At 33.8% G+C, this 20967-nt stretch overlaps 1 protein-coding gene across 1 annotated transcript; it reads left to right on the forward strand.

Annotated features, from left to right (window-relative positions):
• Positions 1-219: 219 nt before the first annotated feature.
• Septin2 (septin 2) lies at positions 220-16453 on the forward strand. The gene is made up of 9 exons (XM_090116780.1): positions 220-361; positions 699-816; positions 1761-1903; positions 3546-3732; positions 5677-5795; positions 6362-6554; positions 14704-14867; positions 15432-15569; positions 16062-16453. Exons 1-9 carry the CDS (start codon positions 332-334, stop codon positions 16224-16226), a joined length of 1257 nt encoding a protein of 418 aa, XP_089972906.1. The 5' UTR covers positions 220-331; the 3' UTR covers positions 16227-16453.
• The last annotated feature ends 4514 nt before the right edge of the window (positions 16454-20967 follow it).

Raw genomic sequence — 20967 nt, forward strand, 5'->3', positions numbered from 1 at the left:
GCAATACTGAAAATACACGTTTACCAACATTAGAAACCTATAAAAACATTATTAACAATTTCTAATATTAATAGAATTAACAAAGGATGTCTGTGCCCTTATTTCTTTGTTTTTATAAAACATTGTAATATTTTTGTATAGAATAACGATTTGCAATAACCTAGATTAAGATGACAGAAATTATTATTAAATAATTGATTTTTCTAGATTAGTTCATAATATTGGTGCTCCTGCAGTGTGAAGTTTGGTTATGTCATGAAATCATTGCTTCTGACATTTGACAATCTAATAACTTCAGTTAAACAGCAATCCTCAAAGAGAGTGTACGAAAATGGCGGCCATAGATGTTGAACCTGCGAAAGTAAGTAAAAAAATCATGTATTTTACGTGTTATTCAATATTATCACGATGTTTATTCTTTTAACAATGTTTTAATATTAATAAGCAGCGAAAATATCTTATATTTCAATGTTTTTATTTAACCGGAGAGAGAGTCATCGCTTGGGCGTTCTCCATTGATATCTCTGTTTATTGAAATCAGTCCGATTTGTTTATGTAATTAACATACCGCAAATCATTTAATAACATTGCTTGTCGCTTACAAACAAACAACATCAGTAATCTCTCGTGCATATTTTGTTAATGAGTCAACCAGCAACCTGCACGGGATGTTTGTGAGAAACGTTACTTTATTTTAGATTGAAGCTGCAATGCGTACGCTGAAATTGTCTGGGCATGTTGGCTTCGATAGCCTTCCGGACCAACTGGTTAACAAGAGTGTGCAGAATGGATTTGTCTTCAACATTCTTTGTATCGGTATGTGATTCAATTATGCATACTTAATTCACTTGCTCAAACGTTACATACGCGTTCTATCTATTGCACTAAATGAATTGTATTTGTTTTTATAATTATCAAATGTATCCAAATATCCGAGGTCTGGGAATGCATTGTTTATAATATTTTTATAAAATGTTAACTCGACCTCTTTCAATCGCTATGCAATTATTATAAATTCACGTTATTCACAAAAGCAAGAGTATATAAATTCATTGAGATTAACGAACACATTATTGTAATCATGTGGTGAATATTCACTAGAGTGATCCATAAAAAGATGTGTTTCCTCAATATTAACAGGAAATTTGTTCTATTTGTACACTGATAATTCCAGTTATTTGTTAATTAATTGCAATCTCTAACACACATATGCTGTAAAAATTTGCTTATAAATTTCTAAAGTAAATGACACAAATACAACTTACTGTTAAGCTGTGTTAGAAACTACTCACTTTGCTTGTGTTTAATTAGTATAAGTATGTTAAAACTGTGATGGTAAAATATGAACCATGATATTTAAATTTTAACTAAATCAGGTGTAAGCAAGAGCCAAAATTATGTTATAACTCACTAACAAGATAAGCATCAATAGCGCTAGTTCTTTATTTTGACTTATTAGACTTGATATATTTTTATAGAATAATTACTTGCTCAATTAGAGAAAGAATTTATATGAGGAAAAGTATAATATCAAATTTGAAATTAATTCTTAAGTCTTTCAGTTAAAGTTCGAATTTCATATATACTTACCATATTATTGTTTTATTGTGGAAGTCAATACAATTTATGTAACTGTTGAATTGGTACCACTATTACAGACCTAATTATCGACATATCCAACAATTGTGTAGAAATACTGAAATAACAGTTTCAAATACTTGTAAAAATTACAGCTTATTATGAAACGTTATGTTAAACAGGTGAAACTGGTCTTGGCAAGTCTACGCTCATGGACTCACTGTTCAACACTAACTTTGAGTCAGTGCCGAGCCCTCACAACCTTCCTACTGTTAAATTGAAGGCACATACTTATGAACTGCAGGAGAGCAATGTCAGGCTGAAGGTAAAGTATTTTATAACAATTATCTTAAATGGAAGTCTATACTATACTAAAATATAAAGTGGAAGTTTGTTTTTTTTTAAATTTCAAAGTTTTTTAGATATCAACAAGGTGCATAAAATATATGGGTTTAGATAAGTTTTGCAGTTTGAAATTTGTAACTGAAAGTCACTATACTAATGATATAAAGTGGAAGAGTTTGTTTTTTTTTTATAATTTCAAAGTTTTTTAGATATCAATGAGGTGCATAAATATGGGTTTAGATAAGTTTTGCAGTTTGAAATGCAAACATGAGTCATGACAAGTTTTACAAGTGCAGTTGAACGAGTGACCCGGCTTGTATTAAAAGCAAATACTTATAGACCGGGAGATACTGACACAAAATTTCGAGTCATTTGTAACAAGGATGGCGGTTCTACAGGGGTCTTAGTACGCAATGACAAAAAGAAAAATGATGGTGTGAACGCTGGTACCGGTGGCTTAGTCGCGTGGGCGTTTGTCGAACTCGTCGGAAAAATAGCGAAAGTCAAACGATTTGTAACACAAAAATTTTAGAATTTACCGATAGCCCATAAAAAAGTAGTAGGCGGTAGTGTCATGCCATACTTTTCCGGTGTGACTTACAGCCCGCCATACCGACGCGAATGTGTTGATTTAAATAAAACAATCATTCAACCATTTGTACCAGGCTAACTTTTGCACAGGTAACTATCGTCGTGCAGCCATTTACGAAAATCGCCATGCCATACTTTTCGGACGATTCCAAATGGTCGCCATACCGCCGAAAAACTGCAAAAAATTTTTATTTCGCCAAACTTTTTGTACCAGTATTGCATTTGGATTTTTGGAGAGTATTTGATAAAATGTGACCATTATTATATTTGCCATACTTCTAGTAGGGGGAAAAAGTGCTGTCATACTTGAAAACTTAATTTATTATTAATTTATATAAGTGAAGATTTCCAACACATAGATCTTTGAAATTTTGTATTTATATTTGTTGATCCTCAAACTTACAGGAAAAATAAGTGCCATACTGTTACAAATCGTTTGACTTTCGCTATTTTCCGACGAGTTCGACTAACGCCCACGCGACTAAGCCGCCGGTACCAGCGTTCACGCCATCGTTTTTCTTTTTGTCATTGCGTACTAAGACCCCTGTAGAACCGCCATCCTGTTACAAATGACTCGAAATTTTGTGTCAGTATCTCCCGGTCTATTATTGATGATAAGAATAATACATATTTATGTAGTGAATAATTTTATGAATCAGTTTATGTATGTATTTTGAGAATCAATGTTAAGCCTGTGTTCCTGTATACAAACGAACTAAAATTATCCCAGACTGAATTTTTCTTATAAGAACTACTTTATTTTGCTTCAGGCTTCAGCCATCAGCATCACACTAATTACATCTATAAAAATAATTTGCATTAAAAGCTATGATCTGACATGTTGATTAGGAAGAAAAGGCTTAAATTTTTAACATAACACATAGAATGCACAGGGCTATTACTGTAGATGTAAAGAAACCTCCACAACAGTACTTATTTAAACATTAAAACAAAAATGTTATTCATACGACTCGACAACGGTACATTTATATATGTAAATGCAAAATATAACACAATAATTATATTTTTAGCTGACAATTTGCGACACAGTGGGTTACGGAGACCAAGTTAATAAAGAGGATAGTTTCAAAGCGGTGGTAGATTATATCGATGCCCAGTTTGAGGCTTTCCTGCAAGAGGAGCTGAAGATTAAGAGGGCATTGCCGACTTATCATGACAGCCGTCTGCATGTCTGTCTGTATTTCATTTGTCCAACTGGTAAGTGAAAAATATTATATAGATATACTGTGTAATGTAGTTGAATAACATTTAAACTGTTTATTTTGAAATGTACCAACATGTTTAGTGTGCTCTAGAACCATTAGTTATTTCTAGTCTAAATAATTGTTTATAAATTGAAAAAAAAATTCATCATTGTAACTTGCTTATTGCCCAATAATATAATGGCATGCATATAATTATTGTCCTACTTTTTCCTTAACCTAACAACACACTACCCATGCATATTCATCATGATTTTATGCCTTCAACAATTTTTCAATTTGAAGCAATTTATTTTGCTCCATAAATTGCATGCAAAGAAACGCAAAACTCTTCAACTTTATAAGTGCAGAGACTGATAACCCTCTTATTATCTATGATAGCTAAAATCTTGAAAATACACAGCAAGCAAAACTAAAGTAGGTCTCTAATTCCACTCGATAAATAAATAAGAGCCAGCTGACCCGGCGCATGGTGTCCTTGACACTGCAAACGCGAATCAATGAGTATTCACTATTCATAACGCGCCTGACACACTGGGCCAATGGCGCAGCTAACGGGATCAGCTTTTACTTTGCCACTCTTTTAACCGACTTTCGAAAAAGGGATGTTCTTAATGAGCAGCGTTTTTTGGTTTGTACTCGATACCTTTGGTTAAGGGAAGTTTATCGGATTTCGATGCGCCAATGTTTGTAATAAATAAACAATGTGAATGCGTAGTTTTACAAAGCATTTAAAGTGTTATTGAAATTTTCTAAACAACCTTTTTTCGAATATTTTTTTTTTCCATAAGAACCTCTTAGAAAGAACATGCTAAGTATAAAAAGAAATAAAATTATGAATGCAATAGCCAAACTCATTAGTGTAAGTCAAACTAAATTATGTATTTCTCCCGCATAGTAGATAAAAAATACACAGTTTAATTTAATTTGCCTTTATGTGGGCTTGTTCCTAAATGGAGGTTGACCTAAATCATCTTCCTATTAAATCTGCTGTAGTGATAATTGAATAAAAATATATAACATTCAAATCAAACAAGAATGAATAAATGCAAATGTGAATCACAAATTATTTATTGTGTATCACATAATCGTTTTGTTTGTTTCAACGCGCTCATCTCAGTCGCTTTGGGTCTGATCTGAAAAAATCTTTCAGTGTTAGAATATCCTATTTATAGAGGAAGGCTGTAGGCTATAATATCAACCGTAGGATATTATTTTGCCAGGAATATGAATTGCTACTTTGATTGTATCTGATTGGATTATTTATGCCTTATTGGTACTAAAAACGCTCGCATTACTTGCATTCAGTAATCAACTAATGAGTTAATGACAAACAAGCAATGACGTAACACGCCAGCACAAACCAGCTGCACTAGGGTGCCGCTAATCCTCATTAGATTCTATTAACCAACATGGAAAGTGCACTATGAGACCTTGCACTAGATTGTGTAAAAATATCGAAGCCATATCATATTTTCGTTCAAGGACTTTGTCTATTTGAATGCGTGTGTTATGGGTACATTGTCCTCTTTACGAAAATAGATGCGATTGATAACTTCATTGTTTGAAGTTGCTGTTATTTGTTGTTTAATGTTATTCATTATTTATTTATTGGTTAATAAGTAATTTTATAATTTTACGCTATATTTACTTGAATTATTCAGGGCAATGTATAAATAAGAATATATTAACATAACCGTTTTATTAGCATCTTATAAAGCAATGTTTCATGTGTGTATATTATTATGATCCAATACTCAAATTGATAAAATTGATGTGTCCTCTTTATTGTCTATAAAAATATTATTAATAAAGTATAATAAAAATATTAGGAATAAAACACAGTTTTTATGAATATTTTAGTTATTTAACATTAGCAGGATTTATTTATTTTAATTGATTATTGTAGAATTTAATTTCAAAACATAATTGTTTACAGGCCATGGTCTGAAGTCCATAGACCTTGTGTGCATGAAGAAATTGGACACCAAAGTGAACATCATCCCCATCATTGCAAAGGCTGATACTATTTCAAAAACGGAACTGCAGAAATTTAAGGTAAAAAAATAGCTAATTAATTAAACAGTGTTTGTTTCAAATTGCATAATGTATCTATTTTATTTGCATAATGTTATACATAAATTATTCCACCTTTCTTTTTTTCATTATATAAAAGTAAAAATATAATTAAGATACTGGTTTCGGAGCCATTATCTATATTAAACAACTGAAATCTACAGTTTAGAAAGCTTTAATCATAATCTATTTCAAATATTAGTTCACATTACATAATCCATTCTGTTGTTACCTTTTTCTATGAATATTATATAATTCTGTCAAAAATTCCAGCAGTCGCCAAAAAAAAAAAAGACGGGTTGCACTCCGGGAGTGCCGGCAGAAGTGAAAACTTGAATATTAACGTTCAGCATGTTTGATATTTTGGAATGGTATCCGTCTTACGCATGGAATATAAGGGCTAAAAAAAATCCGTCTTACGCTTTTTCGATCAGGCCACGTGTCCTGACGCGAGTTTAAGATTTTATACCCAACGCCGCTAAAGAAGTTTTCAGTTCAAAATCATATGATATGAATATAATTTTTCAAGTTCTTTGTAACATTTCCAGTCGAAAATAATGCAAGAGCTGCAATCGAATGGCGTGGAGATCTACCAGTTCCCGGTGGACGACGAGTCGGTGTCGGAGGTGAACAGCAGCATGAACAGTCACATCCCGTTCGCTGTGGTGGGCTCTACGGACTTCGTCAAGATTGGGAACAAGACGGTCCGCGCCAGGCAGTACCCGTGGGGGACTGTGCAAGGTGAGATTGGAAGGATTTAGGGGTCGACGCAAATGGGCCACCGACCAAGATTGGGAACAAGACGGTCAGAGCAAGGCAGTACCCGTGGGGGACTGTGCAAGGTGAGATTGGAAGGATTTAGGGGTCGACACAAATGGGCCACCGACCAAGATTGGGAACAAGACGGTCAGAGCAAGGCAGTACCCGTGGGGGACTGTGCAAGGTGAGATTGGAAGGATTTAGGGGTCGACGCAAATGGGCCACCGACCAAGATTGGGAACAAGACGGTCAGAGCAAGGCAGTACCCGTGGGGGACTGTGCAAGGTGAGATTGGAAGGATTTAGGGGTCGACGCAAATGGGCCACCGACCAAGATTGGGAACAAGACGGTCAGAGCAAGGCAGTACCCGTGGGGGACTGTGCAAGGTGAGATAGATGAATCATTGCATCTGTACAGTCACGTGGTCTCCTCTGAAAATCAGTGCAGCAATACATTTTAATTAAGGTGGATGTTCCGACCGTCCCTCCATACATTTTTGATTACCTCTAAACACTTAACACAGACACTATTTCTTTAAAACTAATCATTTTATCACTTCTCTATAATGAAATGTGTGCGCGTTCGACCTTTTTAATCAATAATTTACAATATTTACTTAGAAAAACAACAGTAAAATACCGGAAAAATTTGACACTTCTACAGTAGTGTGCGTGACTTTTGCCAAGCGAAACACGACATAAAGCACGACATCTAGCGCATAGACTATATACTTATTACAGATCTAGCGCGTCAATGTCTAAACGAAAGGCGATGTTTAGACATTGACGCGCTAGATGTCGTGCATTCGCGTTCGTTATCTTATACATAATGAGCATAATTCTAATAAATCAAAGTTCTGTGTAAAAATTGAGTAATTTCATTTCCAATCGTTCAAAGAAAATAACAATAAAATAAAATAAAACTAATGACCTTAGAAACTATGTTTTTTTTATTTATTACTCATTATTGTTCGTCCGTCGTAGGTCTGTAAACTGTATTGTACACTGAAGGTAAATGGTACTGTAGGTACTTTAGTTCGGCGTCGTCATCGGCTTGATATAAAATTACATTCTTGATTTCATTGACACGCGCTATGATTTGCGCGCGGAATTTCTTGTGTTGTGAATTTATTTTTGTATGCTATGCATTTTAATTGATTCAAATTGCAATGTTTCTCTAGTATGCATTTGAGACTATATTGTAAATTGTAATAATTGATCGTGGGTATAGTAATTAATTATTCTAATAACGCAATTAGTAATATATGTATTTTCGGTGGGATTCAAAACAAAAAATTGGCCCGTGATTTTTATGAAATTTCACCACATTCCAAATCACATCAATCATAGTTCATACACATGTATGACGAAAGTGATTAGTATTGTGGCTAACATTGACTCATCAGTTCATCACTGAAACCAGTGATAAATCAGTACCTATATCATATTGTGTTTGAATATTTTTCAACAATGATATAAGTATACAATTATTATAAATCGGTAAACTATCAAAGTAATCACAAACTTGCAAACATTGGTAAAATGTCCAGTAGTTTATGAGCCTATTCATTACAATCAAACAAACAAACAAAGTTTTCCTCTTTATAATATTAGTGTAGACAAACACTATGAATACGATCACGAATGCAAATTCGGGGATTTTCTAATTATTGCTAAATAATAATTGAATTCGTTTTGAAATACTCTATAATTTTTAGTGTATAAATAGACATTTATAATGTGGTGCTCATTTTTTTGTACTGCTAACGCTATTGTAGGTACCTATTTTCGTTGTTTTATTTCAAGTGAACACGGCCATACAATTTTGTCACGAGCCGCCTATGATTGTAGGTAGGTACTTTTGTTAGGCTCCTTCGTCGTCCGCGTCGCGTCGGCTCGAAAGTTCTTGATTTCATTGTCACGCGCTATGATTTGCGCGCGGATTTTCTTGTGTTGTGAATTTATTTTTGTATTATTATTATTTTTTATTTTTTTTTTTATTTTATTGATTCAAATAAAATATTTCACTAGTATGCATTTGAGACTATATTGTATTATGTATAATTTATCGTAGGTATAGTTATTCTTATAACGCAGTTATATTTTCGGTGGGACAATTTGACCCGTGATTTTTCTGAAATATCACCACGTTGCAAATCACATCAATCATACACACGTATGACGAAAGTATAGTGGCTAACATTGACTCATCAGTTCATCACTGAAACCAGTGATAAATCAGTATATCATATTTTATTGTGTTTGAATATTTTTTAAACAACGATATCTATACATATAATAAATCTGTAGAAAGGTCAATTCTGTACATTAAAAATATTGAAAAAATAAATAGCAGAGGGTGTTACTGGATCGATACCAAACCCAAATATGTAATTAAAAAAAATTTTGTCTGTCTGTCTGTCTGTCTGTCTGTCTGTCTGTATGTTCAGGCATCACGTGAAAACTAACGGTTCGATTTCAATGAAACTTGGTATAATTATACCTTACTATCCCGGGCATAAAATAGGATACTTTTTATCCCGGAAAAATAGGTAGAAAAAAAAATAATATTAATTAATTTTTCTTAATTTTTCCGCGCGGACGGAGTCGCGGGCGGAAGCTAGTATACAATATTATTATAAATCGGTAAACTACCAAAGTACCTACTTCCGAATTTTCAGACAGACAAACAAGTAGTTTGAACACGCAGTTTTCTTATACTAGTAGCAAAAATCAAAACCATAATATTATGTTTACCTACTATATTTTACTAAAAGTCGAGTGCGTCGAAATCGTAAATAATAGGTAATATAATGTTTTTCACCTTCCTGGTTATTTTCCCATAGTAAATAGTGTTTTAGGTTTGTTGTTGTAGGTAGGAATAATAATAATTATTCTTACTTGTTGGTTATGAAATGTATATTGAAATAATTTACTTTTACAAATCATTAGTGATATTAGTTTTGAGTGAAAATGCTTGGATCAGCATAATATTATATGGTACTTCAAATACATGTTTTGATAAAAAAACAATAGTGTAATAAAATAAAACTGCGTTTTATTGTAATCAATGTTGACAGTTTTAAATTCCAAAATTATTGATCAATAAAATAGTTTACACCAACAAATATAACTTTTATTTTTATAACCATCGTTCATAATATAAACCGTAGCAGGTGGCGTTTTGAAGTTCTGTCTACTCATACAGAAAAATGGAAAACTTGCTTGCTTTACTTTGGCAACTCGAAGCGTGGTCGTCCGTCGTAGGTACTTTTGTTTTGTTACTCAGGAGGATAACCTCAGACTGTAGACACTGTAGTGATGTCAAGACAAATGTGCGAAAGACTGTAAATTCAGACGCTAATTTAGAAGACGGGCTACCCATTGGGGCTGTTGAAATTGTCTGGAGATCCTTTTGGAACTCATCCATTCTGTGGTTAAACACTTCAAACATCTGATCAATAGACTGTGTGATGGATTCCATATTAGTTTTAGTGCAGTGGCAGTGTAAATGTTGTTGTTGAGGTTATGTAAATTTAACACTTTAGTTAACTACCAAGATATAAAGAAATGAGGATAGGACACAATAACTATTGGTTGAGGTATTTATAAACTCATAATATACTTTTAAAAAAATCACGTTTTAATAAATTTCTAGATTAGAACAGCTGATTCAAAATAGCCTAAAAAATCTTAATAATAATAATTACGCTTCACAGCAAGAAGAAATGTACCATAATTATGTACCCGCACAAAGTCGATATTGTGTTGCCTACCGTTCGACTCAATGGCTAGGGTTGTAACTACCTTTAATAATTATTACCAAACTAATAAACCGAGTGATGCGAAATAACCATAATTCTTTTAGAGTTTGATAAAATGATCAGGCAGGTATTTTCTTTAATCCTCTGAATTCTCGGTTACTAAATTGTATCGTTGAAATTATTCTTAATCGCGTAAATTTAATAAATAATCATATGGAAAACACTTTTCATTTGTTTTTTTACTTTCACGCCCAACTACTATACAATAATTACGTTGTTTCGGTATTTTGACGAGAAAACGCAGGAAACATCCGTTGTATCATTTTAGATAGATTGTATATTTTGTATCTGTAGAATTGAAATCAAAGCTATGTATATGTTGTCTCCATTCTTTTCTTATCGGATTGTTGATCCCAATGCGAATGCGTCACTTAAATTTTATAAAAGACAATTAAGAACATCAAAAATAAAGTGATACGTAAATATTTCACAGTGCAATATATTATGTAATTAATAATAATTATATATTTATGAAAAAATAATTACATCAGATTTAATAATCGCAATTGTTTTGAATGTATATATGAATAAATGATTACATCATAATAGTAATAATCACAATTGTTTTATTTCCCATTTGTTGCAACCCTAGCATATTTTCATGTAGCAGCAGAAGTACCTACACTGGCGGCGCGGCGGCATCGTGCGACATCAAAGGCATTGCCTTACTAGGTAAGTTTATAATGATTAACTCTTTAATAATTATTTTTGACTTTACTCATTTCTTTTATTATATAATTTACGTTTTACTTTTACAGAATCCGATTCAATGGATTATGAAGACGAGTCACACAACGCCATACGATAGTGATGATGAATGAACATTTCAATAAATGCATGCGTGTTTTTTTATGTTGTTTTGTAATTGTTAATTGTTTCTTAAATAAAGAAATAAACTAAATATTTAAATGATGATTTGTTATTTGCAACACAATTTTATATTTGAGATTCTTTACAAATGTATATTTAGTTTTGTATCATCAAATTTATAAATTTTATTCCATAGTTTTCAAAATTAAATGTAAATGACCATAAAAACATTAATAAAGTAAATCATTGATGTAAGGTCAGGGAACGTAATACATATATACATCTGACCATGTAGAAGCTAAGTCTTGTTGACTGCTGAAGTCTGTAAAGTTTTGTTGTCTGCTGAAGTCTGTACGCAATGAAAATGTCTGCCGTTTCGAAAATAAGTTTTTAAGACCCTAATAAATAAAATATATGAATGGCAGATCTGGTCAAATACTTTCAAAATTGTATTTTTTTCAGCACTTTCATAAGTGTCTGCCAGAATGTTATCCGCGTGATAATGGTCTGCCATTGTTATTTTCCGATAGTAATAATAATCTATTTTCAAATATCAAAATGGCAGACGTGGTCAAATGGTTTCAAAGTTCGCCAAAAATTTCCACCTGTCTTACCTAAGCGCGCGCCCCGTCCACCACTCTGGGCTTAGTGACTCCTCATCTCATGTATAGTAGGTATAGGGGAATCAACACACAAAAATCCAGGTCTGGTCAAATACATACAGGTAGCTTTGCGCTAGCTCTCTAGCTATTACTTCTTATGGAGAGAAAACGTAAACATGTACCACGGGCGAAGCCGGGGCGGACCGCTAGTAAATAATAAAATAATAAATAGTGTATTAGATTTGTTATTGTATCTTGTATACCTACGAATAATTATTCTTACGTCTTGTTGGGAAATGTTCAAATACCTACCTATTGAAATAATTTACTGTTACAAATCATTAGTGTTATTAGTTTTGAGTGAATAGGCATGGATCAGAAATTCAGAATATAATATGCTACTAACTACTCAAATACATACATGTTTACACAACAAACACCACTGACCTCTATAACTATAAGTTATAGAGGTCAGTGACCGTCAGTGACAAACACTATGGATACCTACGCTCGCGAATGCAAATTCGGTGATTTACTAATTATTGATACCTAGTCATTGAATTCGTTTTGAAATAGCCTGTACTTTGTAATTTTTAGTGTTATAGACATTTATAAAATGTGGTGCTCATTTTTTTGTAATAAATCATCCCGAACGCTATTGTATTTTCGTTGTTTTATTTCAAGTGAACACCTATACAATTTTGTCACGAGCCGCCTCTGGCCTCTGGGTGAAATAAACAAGTCAAATGATTTTTGTTCTAATTGTATTTTGGTAGTAGTTTGTTTAGAATTTACATTACCATTGTTTAATTTTTACCTACTATATTTTACTAAAAGTCGAGTGCGTCGAAATCGTAAATATCTTTTTCACCTTCCTGGTTTTTTTCCATAGTAAATAGTGTTTTAGATTTGTTGTTGTATGAATAATTATTCTTAGCATAATATTATATCATAGGTATATGCTACTTCAAATACATGTTTTGATAAAAAAAACAATAGTGTAATGTAATAAAATAAAACTGCGTTTTATTGTAATCAATTTTGACATTATTTATTTCCCAAAATTACAACAAAATAGTTTACGCCAACAAATATAACTTTTATTTTTATAACAATCCTACTTGTTTTACATTCACGCCATCTAGACTTAAATCTTTATCATTTTTGTATACGTCTGTGTGTGTAAACGACCCTGTATGCAATGACAGATGTTATAATGCATTTTTTTACCGAATTGGGTGGATTTTAAGGCAATGATATGACATATTTCAATAAAATATAATATTCAGTAACCGCCATGACTATTCCTACGACCTTAATCTTTTCCAATTACGCAAAAACTCAAATAAACTAGAAATGTAGAATTCAGCGCCATCTAGCGGGACATTGGCTGGGAACAGATCGTAGGAATCACCTTAATGGTTGCTGCTTTGCTGACGGGGAGTCCTTTTTGCCACCATTGCTATATATGTATATTTTTTTCCCTGTTCTGTGTTAGATTATTAAGATTCATATTTTTGTAATTGGTGGCAAATAAAACACTTTCTTTTTCTATTTCTATTTCTAGATAGGAAGGATTTAGGGGTCGACGCAAACGGGCCACCGACCATAACAACTGGTGGCACTATTTTTTTCATATATTTTGTACTAGCTTTCCGCCCACCGCTTAGCACACGTTTTCAAAAAAACCCGCATGGTTCCCGTTCCCGTTGGATTTTTGGGATAGAACCTATCCTATGTGTTAATCCAAGTTACCCTCTATATTTGTGTCAAATTTCATTGTAATTGGTTCAGTAGTATTTGCGTGAAAGAGTAACAAACACACACATACACATAACACAACTATCCTCACAAACTTTCGCATTTATAATATTAGTAGGATTAGTAGGATAGTAGATAGATACGCATGCACACGAGTAGCCTTTGGCGACCACTCACTACAGAAGTCTCCGCAACAAAATGTATGAAAACATGTGGCAAGTGGCTGTCGTGGCCACTATAGTCGGCACAGCGAACCTTGATTCCTATGACAGATCGTGTTAGTGATGGGTCGTGTCGATACTTTACTATTTTATAGGCAAAGGCGTGGCTCGCATTCAGCCACATTGGTAAACATGTTTTTAACAAATATTATGAACTGTATTTTTAACTAAAATTTTTAACGTCTATTGTTGTTGTTTTAATTTTAGTTTATTTGCAAAAATTAAGTAAGTAGAAGGAAAGTTTTCCAAAAACTAAAAAAGCACCTTCTCCTTTTCTCCTTATTGTTTTTTTAACCTTTAACCCGTTAAACACGAATTCGCTAGTGTAAATTTTATCATCAAAATGGATGTCCCCATTAAATTCGTCTGAAAAACTTTTGTTATCATAGGTAAATGGATATTTTTTAGGTTACATAGTCTCATTTCAGTCATTATCTGGTTTAATTTTTCGGTTTTAAAAATAAGCATTCATTTCCATTATCGACAATTTTTTTTATTGATACTTTCCACACTAGGCGATAAATACCAAACGATGTAAGTTTTGCAGGACGTAAACGTAGATTCAATTCAACGTCAGATTGAAATATTTTCTCGTTAATGTTAAGAATTGTTATAATTCCAACGGAATATCATTATTATGGCATAAAGCTACGTAGAAATTAAATGCCATTTTTAGACGCTTCTAATACGTTTCTAATTCAATGGTGACGCCATTACAAGATTGTGTCTTGGGAATAACTGTCAGTGTCATAGGGATCATGTTTCGCCGTGCCGACTATAGTTGCTGTGGTCGGTGGCCCGTTTGCGCCGACCCTTAGTGCGAATATAGTTGTTTACAAAATAATGTTAAACCACTTGAATTACCAAAATAATGTTAAATTTTCACTTATATCTATTTTTTTGTGTTATTTCAGTGGAAAACGAGTCGCACTGCGACTTCGTGAAGCTGCGCGAGATGCTGATCCGCACGAACATGGAGGACATGCGCGAGCACACACATGCGCGGCACTACGAGCTGTACCGGCGCCGCCGCCTCGCGCAGATGGGCTTCAGCGACGTGGACGCGCACAACCAGCCCGTGAGTACTGCACCCCGCACTGTACACTGCACTGCACACTGCCCCCACACTGTACACTGCACTGTACACTGCATCCCACACTGTACACTACACTGCACTGCACACTGCACCCCACACTGTACACTGCACTGCACCCCGCACCGCACACTGCACCCCACACTGTACACTGCACTGCACACTGCACCACGCACACTGCACATTGCACCCCACACTGCACCCAACACTGCACACTGCACCCCACACTGCACACTGCACCCCACACTGCACCCCACACTTCACACTGCACCCCGCACACCACACACACTGCACTATACACTACGAGCTGTATACCGAGAAATTAACATATAAATAAAAATATTACATACAACAAGCTTGGTGTACCTCAAGGACATGTCCTGGGGCCTATGCTATTCGTATTTTATATCAATGAAATTATAGACATTACCTATTTAAATTTAGTCTTTTTCAAATTAGTTGAATTCTTTAATAACAAATACTGTAACAAAGAAAGAATTCTATCAAATTATTATACTGCAAGTACTGAATGGAGATTTCGCATTGCAGGTATCGTTCCAGCAGACGTTCGAGCAGAAGCGTTCGGCGCACGTGGCGGAGCTGCAGCAGAAGGAGGACGAGATGCGGCAGATGTTCGTGCAGCGCGTCAAGGACAAGGAGGCTGAGCTCAAGGAGGCCGAGAAGGAGGTGAAACACTTTTTTGACGTGACGACGTCTTATAATTCGATAGAGCCGCCTGCACGCACGAAAAAACATGACTCATGCGGCGTTACCTCGCTCTGAGGCGTTTCGTGTAAGGCTTGAAGTGCGAGCGAGAGCGCGGAACGAGCGACAAAGAAGCACAATCGGACGTTGTCACGTTCAGCTATCGTCAGTAAACCGACTTTACAGACAACCAATTTTTTTTAATTATTTTACTAATTTAGAGGTAAGATTATATTTTGTTTCTCATAATTTCGATGTGGATCTGTTTCTTCTGAACAATGTATGGTGTTTAACTTGTTTTTAATTGCAGCATTGTTAGAAGCAGTTAATTGATAACTTTAAGAAAATTCTACAACCAGTAAAATTGAAATCAAGATTACCTTCACAATTTTGCCTCCCTGCTTCCAATCGTTTCAATTTAAATTACTAACATCACTGTATTAAAACCTAACTTTAACAAAATCCACGTTGCAGCTGCACGCGAAATTCGACAAATTGAAAAAAGACCACACGGAGGAGAAGAAGCGTCTCGAGGAGTTGCGCAAGAAGATCGAGGACGACACGATCGAGTTCAACCGCCGCAAGCAACAGTCGCACGCGCACCACACGCTCACACTCGGCAAGAGTAAGAAGAAGTGAGCGGGACGGGAGATGTCGCAGGGCAATAGGGAAATCGGGATGAATGGGAAATATCTGGGAATATTAATTGAGCAGTCCACCAAGTGTTAATGAAAGCGAAGTATTTTATCGATAATTTACGAAATGAATTTGTGTAAATTTTACGTAAATTGTTAGTTTTCGTATTAAAAGTATTGTAATTTCGTTGTTAAAAATAATGAAGAAAAATCTAAAAAACGTGGTATCAAAATTATAATTATGTAACGCCACCAATATACTATTATGATATTTGAAATACGCTGTGTACGCTGTGCTGTGTGTGTGTGTTATCCTTAAATCGAGTCTATTTGCGTTTTATTTCTATATTTTATTGTGTAAGATGCATATCTACATTAAATGATTGCCCTGCGACGAGAACACGACCACATTGTATAAAGCCATAAGGAAATTATTATCTGATATACTTAAACTCGAACAAAAAATAATTTACATTATATTCAACTGTTAACCAAAATATAATTATAGTTTATGAGTTGATATTCACTCTGATACATCTAATAACACTAATAGACAGAATCAAGTTAAAAGCACCAAGTTCTATTCTATTTTTGCTTAAAAATAGCAATAGAGGCTATTTATTAAAATAGCGTAATAAATTCATTCTATTTAGAACAACCTAGCTTTGATATTTTTACACATTGCCATAATGAATAATATGGTACCTTGAAATTTTTTGCAAATTCAATTTTCTTTTGAAAAAATGATAGTTTTAAGCATTTGTCCAATTTAGGACTGCCACATTATTTAGCACTTAGCCATATGTAATACATTTTATACCAAATTTTTATTTATATTATTCCTATTATGTATAGGTTAAGATTTAGTTTTAAGAATTAAAAGTATTGTATAGATACCTGCAATGAAGTGTTTGTTCAGATATTTTATCTCATTCGGCTTCATACGTATTTATCTGTGTATGGTTGAACAGTACTGAATATACAAATTTGATTTTCCCACCGATTGAAAATTTTCTGCATTCAAAAATACTATATAATCATTCCTCTGAAGTTCAAATGCAATATCCTCATTAAGTGTTTCAGAAAGACAATTATTATACACAGAAAAATATTTATCAATATGTTTTAATTGGGAAAAACATAAAAAGTATTAAATTGTATTGCTGATACAAAAATATTGTATTGAATGTTTAAAATTTATTCTAGTTGGAGATAACAATGTCTAAAGTTGCCGAGTAATTAAAACAACGAGTTGTGTTTATATAGTTTATTGAGCTTGGCTTCATACGCCTAGTTAGTGACTAGATTATTATACATTTGTCATTTTAAATACTATTTTTACGAGTAGGTTTTTGTATGAATTCCGCTCTCTGTATCTAAATTCCGATCTGCATTTATCATCCATTCCTGTATATGATTTTTAGCATTACTATAGTTTTGTATTATTTTATAGAATAAAAATTTATTAAATAATACGTGTTTTATTTTTTTCGTATCACTAATTTCAGTGCAACAATACCACATTCACAATACACACAATTTTATAACATTGAATCCTTTATCAAATTATACGTAAAACTTGGGTGACTTATTTTAATATCGTAAAATATTGTTTCATGGTTTCATAATATCAAGTTATTGATTATTTAGATATTTTTAGACAGCAATTCCACAGTAATCGTACTAATGCTTGAAGCATTATGAATTTTCTAATTATTTATCAGTATTTTCTAAAGATTTCGTTTCGTACACCGTACACGGTAGGTACAGGGCAAATTGCATTTACATCAAACGAGCGAATGCTCATTCTAGCCCCGCTATGTCAAATTCTTTTAGTGTAAACAGGCGTAGAGCCTTCGTAGAGCATTCTTTCGTTGTTCTTAGTCCGTTCGAAAAGATTCTATCCAATGTTCAACTGAACTGAACAACACTGGTTACGAGTTGTCGTTTACACTAAAAGATCACGAAAGATACCTACTCTTGCTCTAGGTCCTAGCTCTATGTTCGTTTGCTGTAAATGCACCGTGAGAAGAAAAATATTTGTATGTAAACTAGCGGGTCGCCCCGGCTTCGCCCGTGGTACATGTTTACGTTTTGTCTCCATAAGAACCATCCTCGTACTTTAAGGATTATTATAAAAAAAAGTATTAACGAAATCGGTTCAGCCATTCTCGACTTTTGCGCTTACCAACATATTTAACGATTCATTTTTATTATACAGGAGATTAAAATGTAATTACTAAAAAGTTAAAAACTAATCTGAAATTATGTCATTTCACTAAGAGATCATCTCCGTTATTTTGAGACAGTTACTGGTTACATAAACACAACCATACACTGTTTAATGAAACCTATTACTTAGATGGAAATAAAATTACATTGTTTCCGAAATATATATTCATAACATAATTCACACAAGCGAAATTCTCATAGGTTTGGGCAGGTGGTAGGCGATGGGAGTGAACATCTTGTTGTAGTAAGTGTAGCGACGCTTGTGAGGTGTCACCGACGCTCGCACCGGCACCACCACTCGCTCGCCTTTCGGAAGATCTTCTATGCGACACTGTTATAAATATAAGATTCATATAAGGTTCATTTAATATAATATAAGATTCATTTTTATTTAAAAAAAAAAAATATAAGGATAAAGGAATACATAGAGTTTTTCATTTACAGAATCATGGGGAAAGTTACTGGACCGTATTCGATTTAGCATAGATACCAACCTTAAATATACCGACTGGACTGAGAAAGCTTTCAAATTTCAAGGACTATATACGTTTGAAAAAGCAGTAAATTATAATATAATGCTACGGTAGTTACTATTTAAATATTATGGATAAACACAAATTTTAAATAGAAGTAAAAAATAAGGATTTTATCTTATTCAGTGAACTGAAAACCAATGTCGTTTGCAAATGATCCACGCACTAATTTTAGGTGTATTTGATAATATTCTACATAGTAATACTTATTACTCGTAAAAATTGAAATTAGACGTCTCAAACGTAATGATAAAAACCGGCCAAGTGCGAGTCGGGCTCGCGCACAAAGGGTTCCGTAGCAGCAAATATAATAAATTACAGTTAAATCAACCTATCTCAAAAACTATAAGAGATACTTTGATCAAACCAAAAATCGTTGAAAGAGTTAATTAGCATGCATCACCTCTATTTTTTTTAGAATTTTATACCCCGTAGTTATAAAAATAGAGGGGGGGGGACATACTTTTTACGACTTTGAGAGCTGATATCTCAAAAACCGTTCACTTTAAGAAAAATGTTTTTTAGAAAACTTTATATCATTTTAAAAGACCTTTCCATTGATACCCCACACGGGTATGTACATCGAAAAAAAAAATTTCATCCCTCAGTTACATGTATGGGGGGCCCCACCCCCAATTCTTTTTTTTACTATTTAGTGTCATATTTTTGTAGCGGTTCATACAACACATATTCCCATCAAATTTCATCACTGTAGTACTTATAGTTTCCGAGTAAATCGGCTGTGACAGACGGACAGACGGACAGACGGACAGACGGACATGACGAAACTATAAGGGTTCCGTTTTTGCCATTTTGGCTACGGAACCCTAAAAACGGTAGGCACGGTCATATCATGCATGGGTGCACCGTGAGGCGTGATTTATGCATATTTGGTCATCTTTTGCCTATTTGTACGGAACTCAAGACGACATCGTCTTGAGTTCCGAATACATCTTCGAAATGGTATATTACTAAGTACTACGACTACGTATTCTTAGTTAAATATGATTAATATACTTTATAAATACCTAATGCAATGAAAATAGCAAGTTTTAATAGCAGTCTATGCACACTAGCTGTTTATGCCACAAAATCGTAATGCGGGCTTTTGCCGGTCGCTCACGTGCATACAAATATCTAGTCACAAGTGTACGACAGAATTTGTTAATATTTTTTTACATGTGTTTGAGCGCCAACATTTGTATATTGTTTGAATGTAAGTTTATTCAGGATGCAAGTGAATAACACGGATCCTCTGTTCCAAATATCAGTTGATCATCAAAATCGAAAATTACAGAATGCAGTCTGCAGATATTCATAGCATGAGGATGATTATTTCTTGATATCTTTGTCAGTGCCTTGCTCATGATATAATTATGTACCTACTTATTTTATTTAAATTCATTTTATATCCTTACTAATATTATAAATGCGAAAGTAACTCTGTCTGTCTGTTACTCAATCACGCCTAAACTACTGAACCAATTTGCATGAAATTTGGTATGGAGATATATTGATACCCGAGAAAGGACATAGGCTACCTTTTATTGCGAAATATGTACCACGGGCGAAGCCGGGGCGGACCACTAGTTTTTCTATAAAACAGTAATAGACAGTAGGTACTAGGTACCTATATACTAGGCTCAGTCACTATCTAATAGAAGTGTAAAAGTTTATATGTATTTTGATTTTTTTGATTAATAATTTCCTAATTTTAGCATTCTTAAGTACTTCATTGATCGGAAAGTCGCTTATGGATTCACCATATTGGGTTCGATACCCGGCTGATGATACTAAAAAAAATATTGGTGAATCACACATTTTACCACTAATTGAAGCAAAAATTGCTGCATAAAACATTTAAATATTTTTACACTAAATTCTCTTGTTTGAATAGCTGAATCTAACTACGGTGGTCGGTGGTTAGCTGTAAGTGTAAGCAGTTGGCATATATTTATAGGTGCTTCAATAAAAACAACA

The sequence above is a fragment of the Colias eurytheme genome, chromosome 26 (assembly GCF_061535395.1).
Source record: "Colias eurytheme isolate Ceu_HAF_F1 chromosome 26, ilColEury1 Martin Lab GWU primary, whole genome shotgun sequence".
Lineage (NCBI taxonomy): Eukaryota > Metazoa > Arthropoda > Insecta > Lepidoptera > Pieridae > Colias > Colias eurytheme.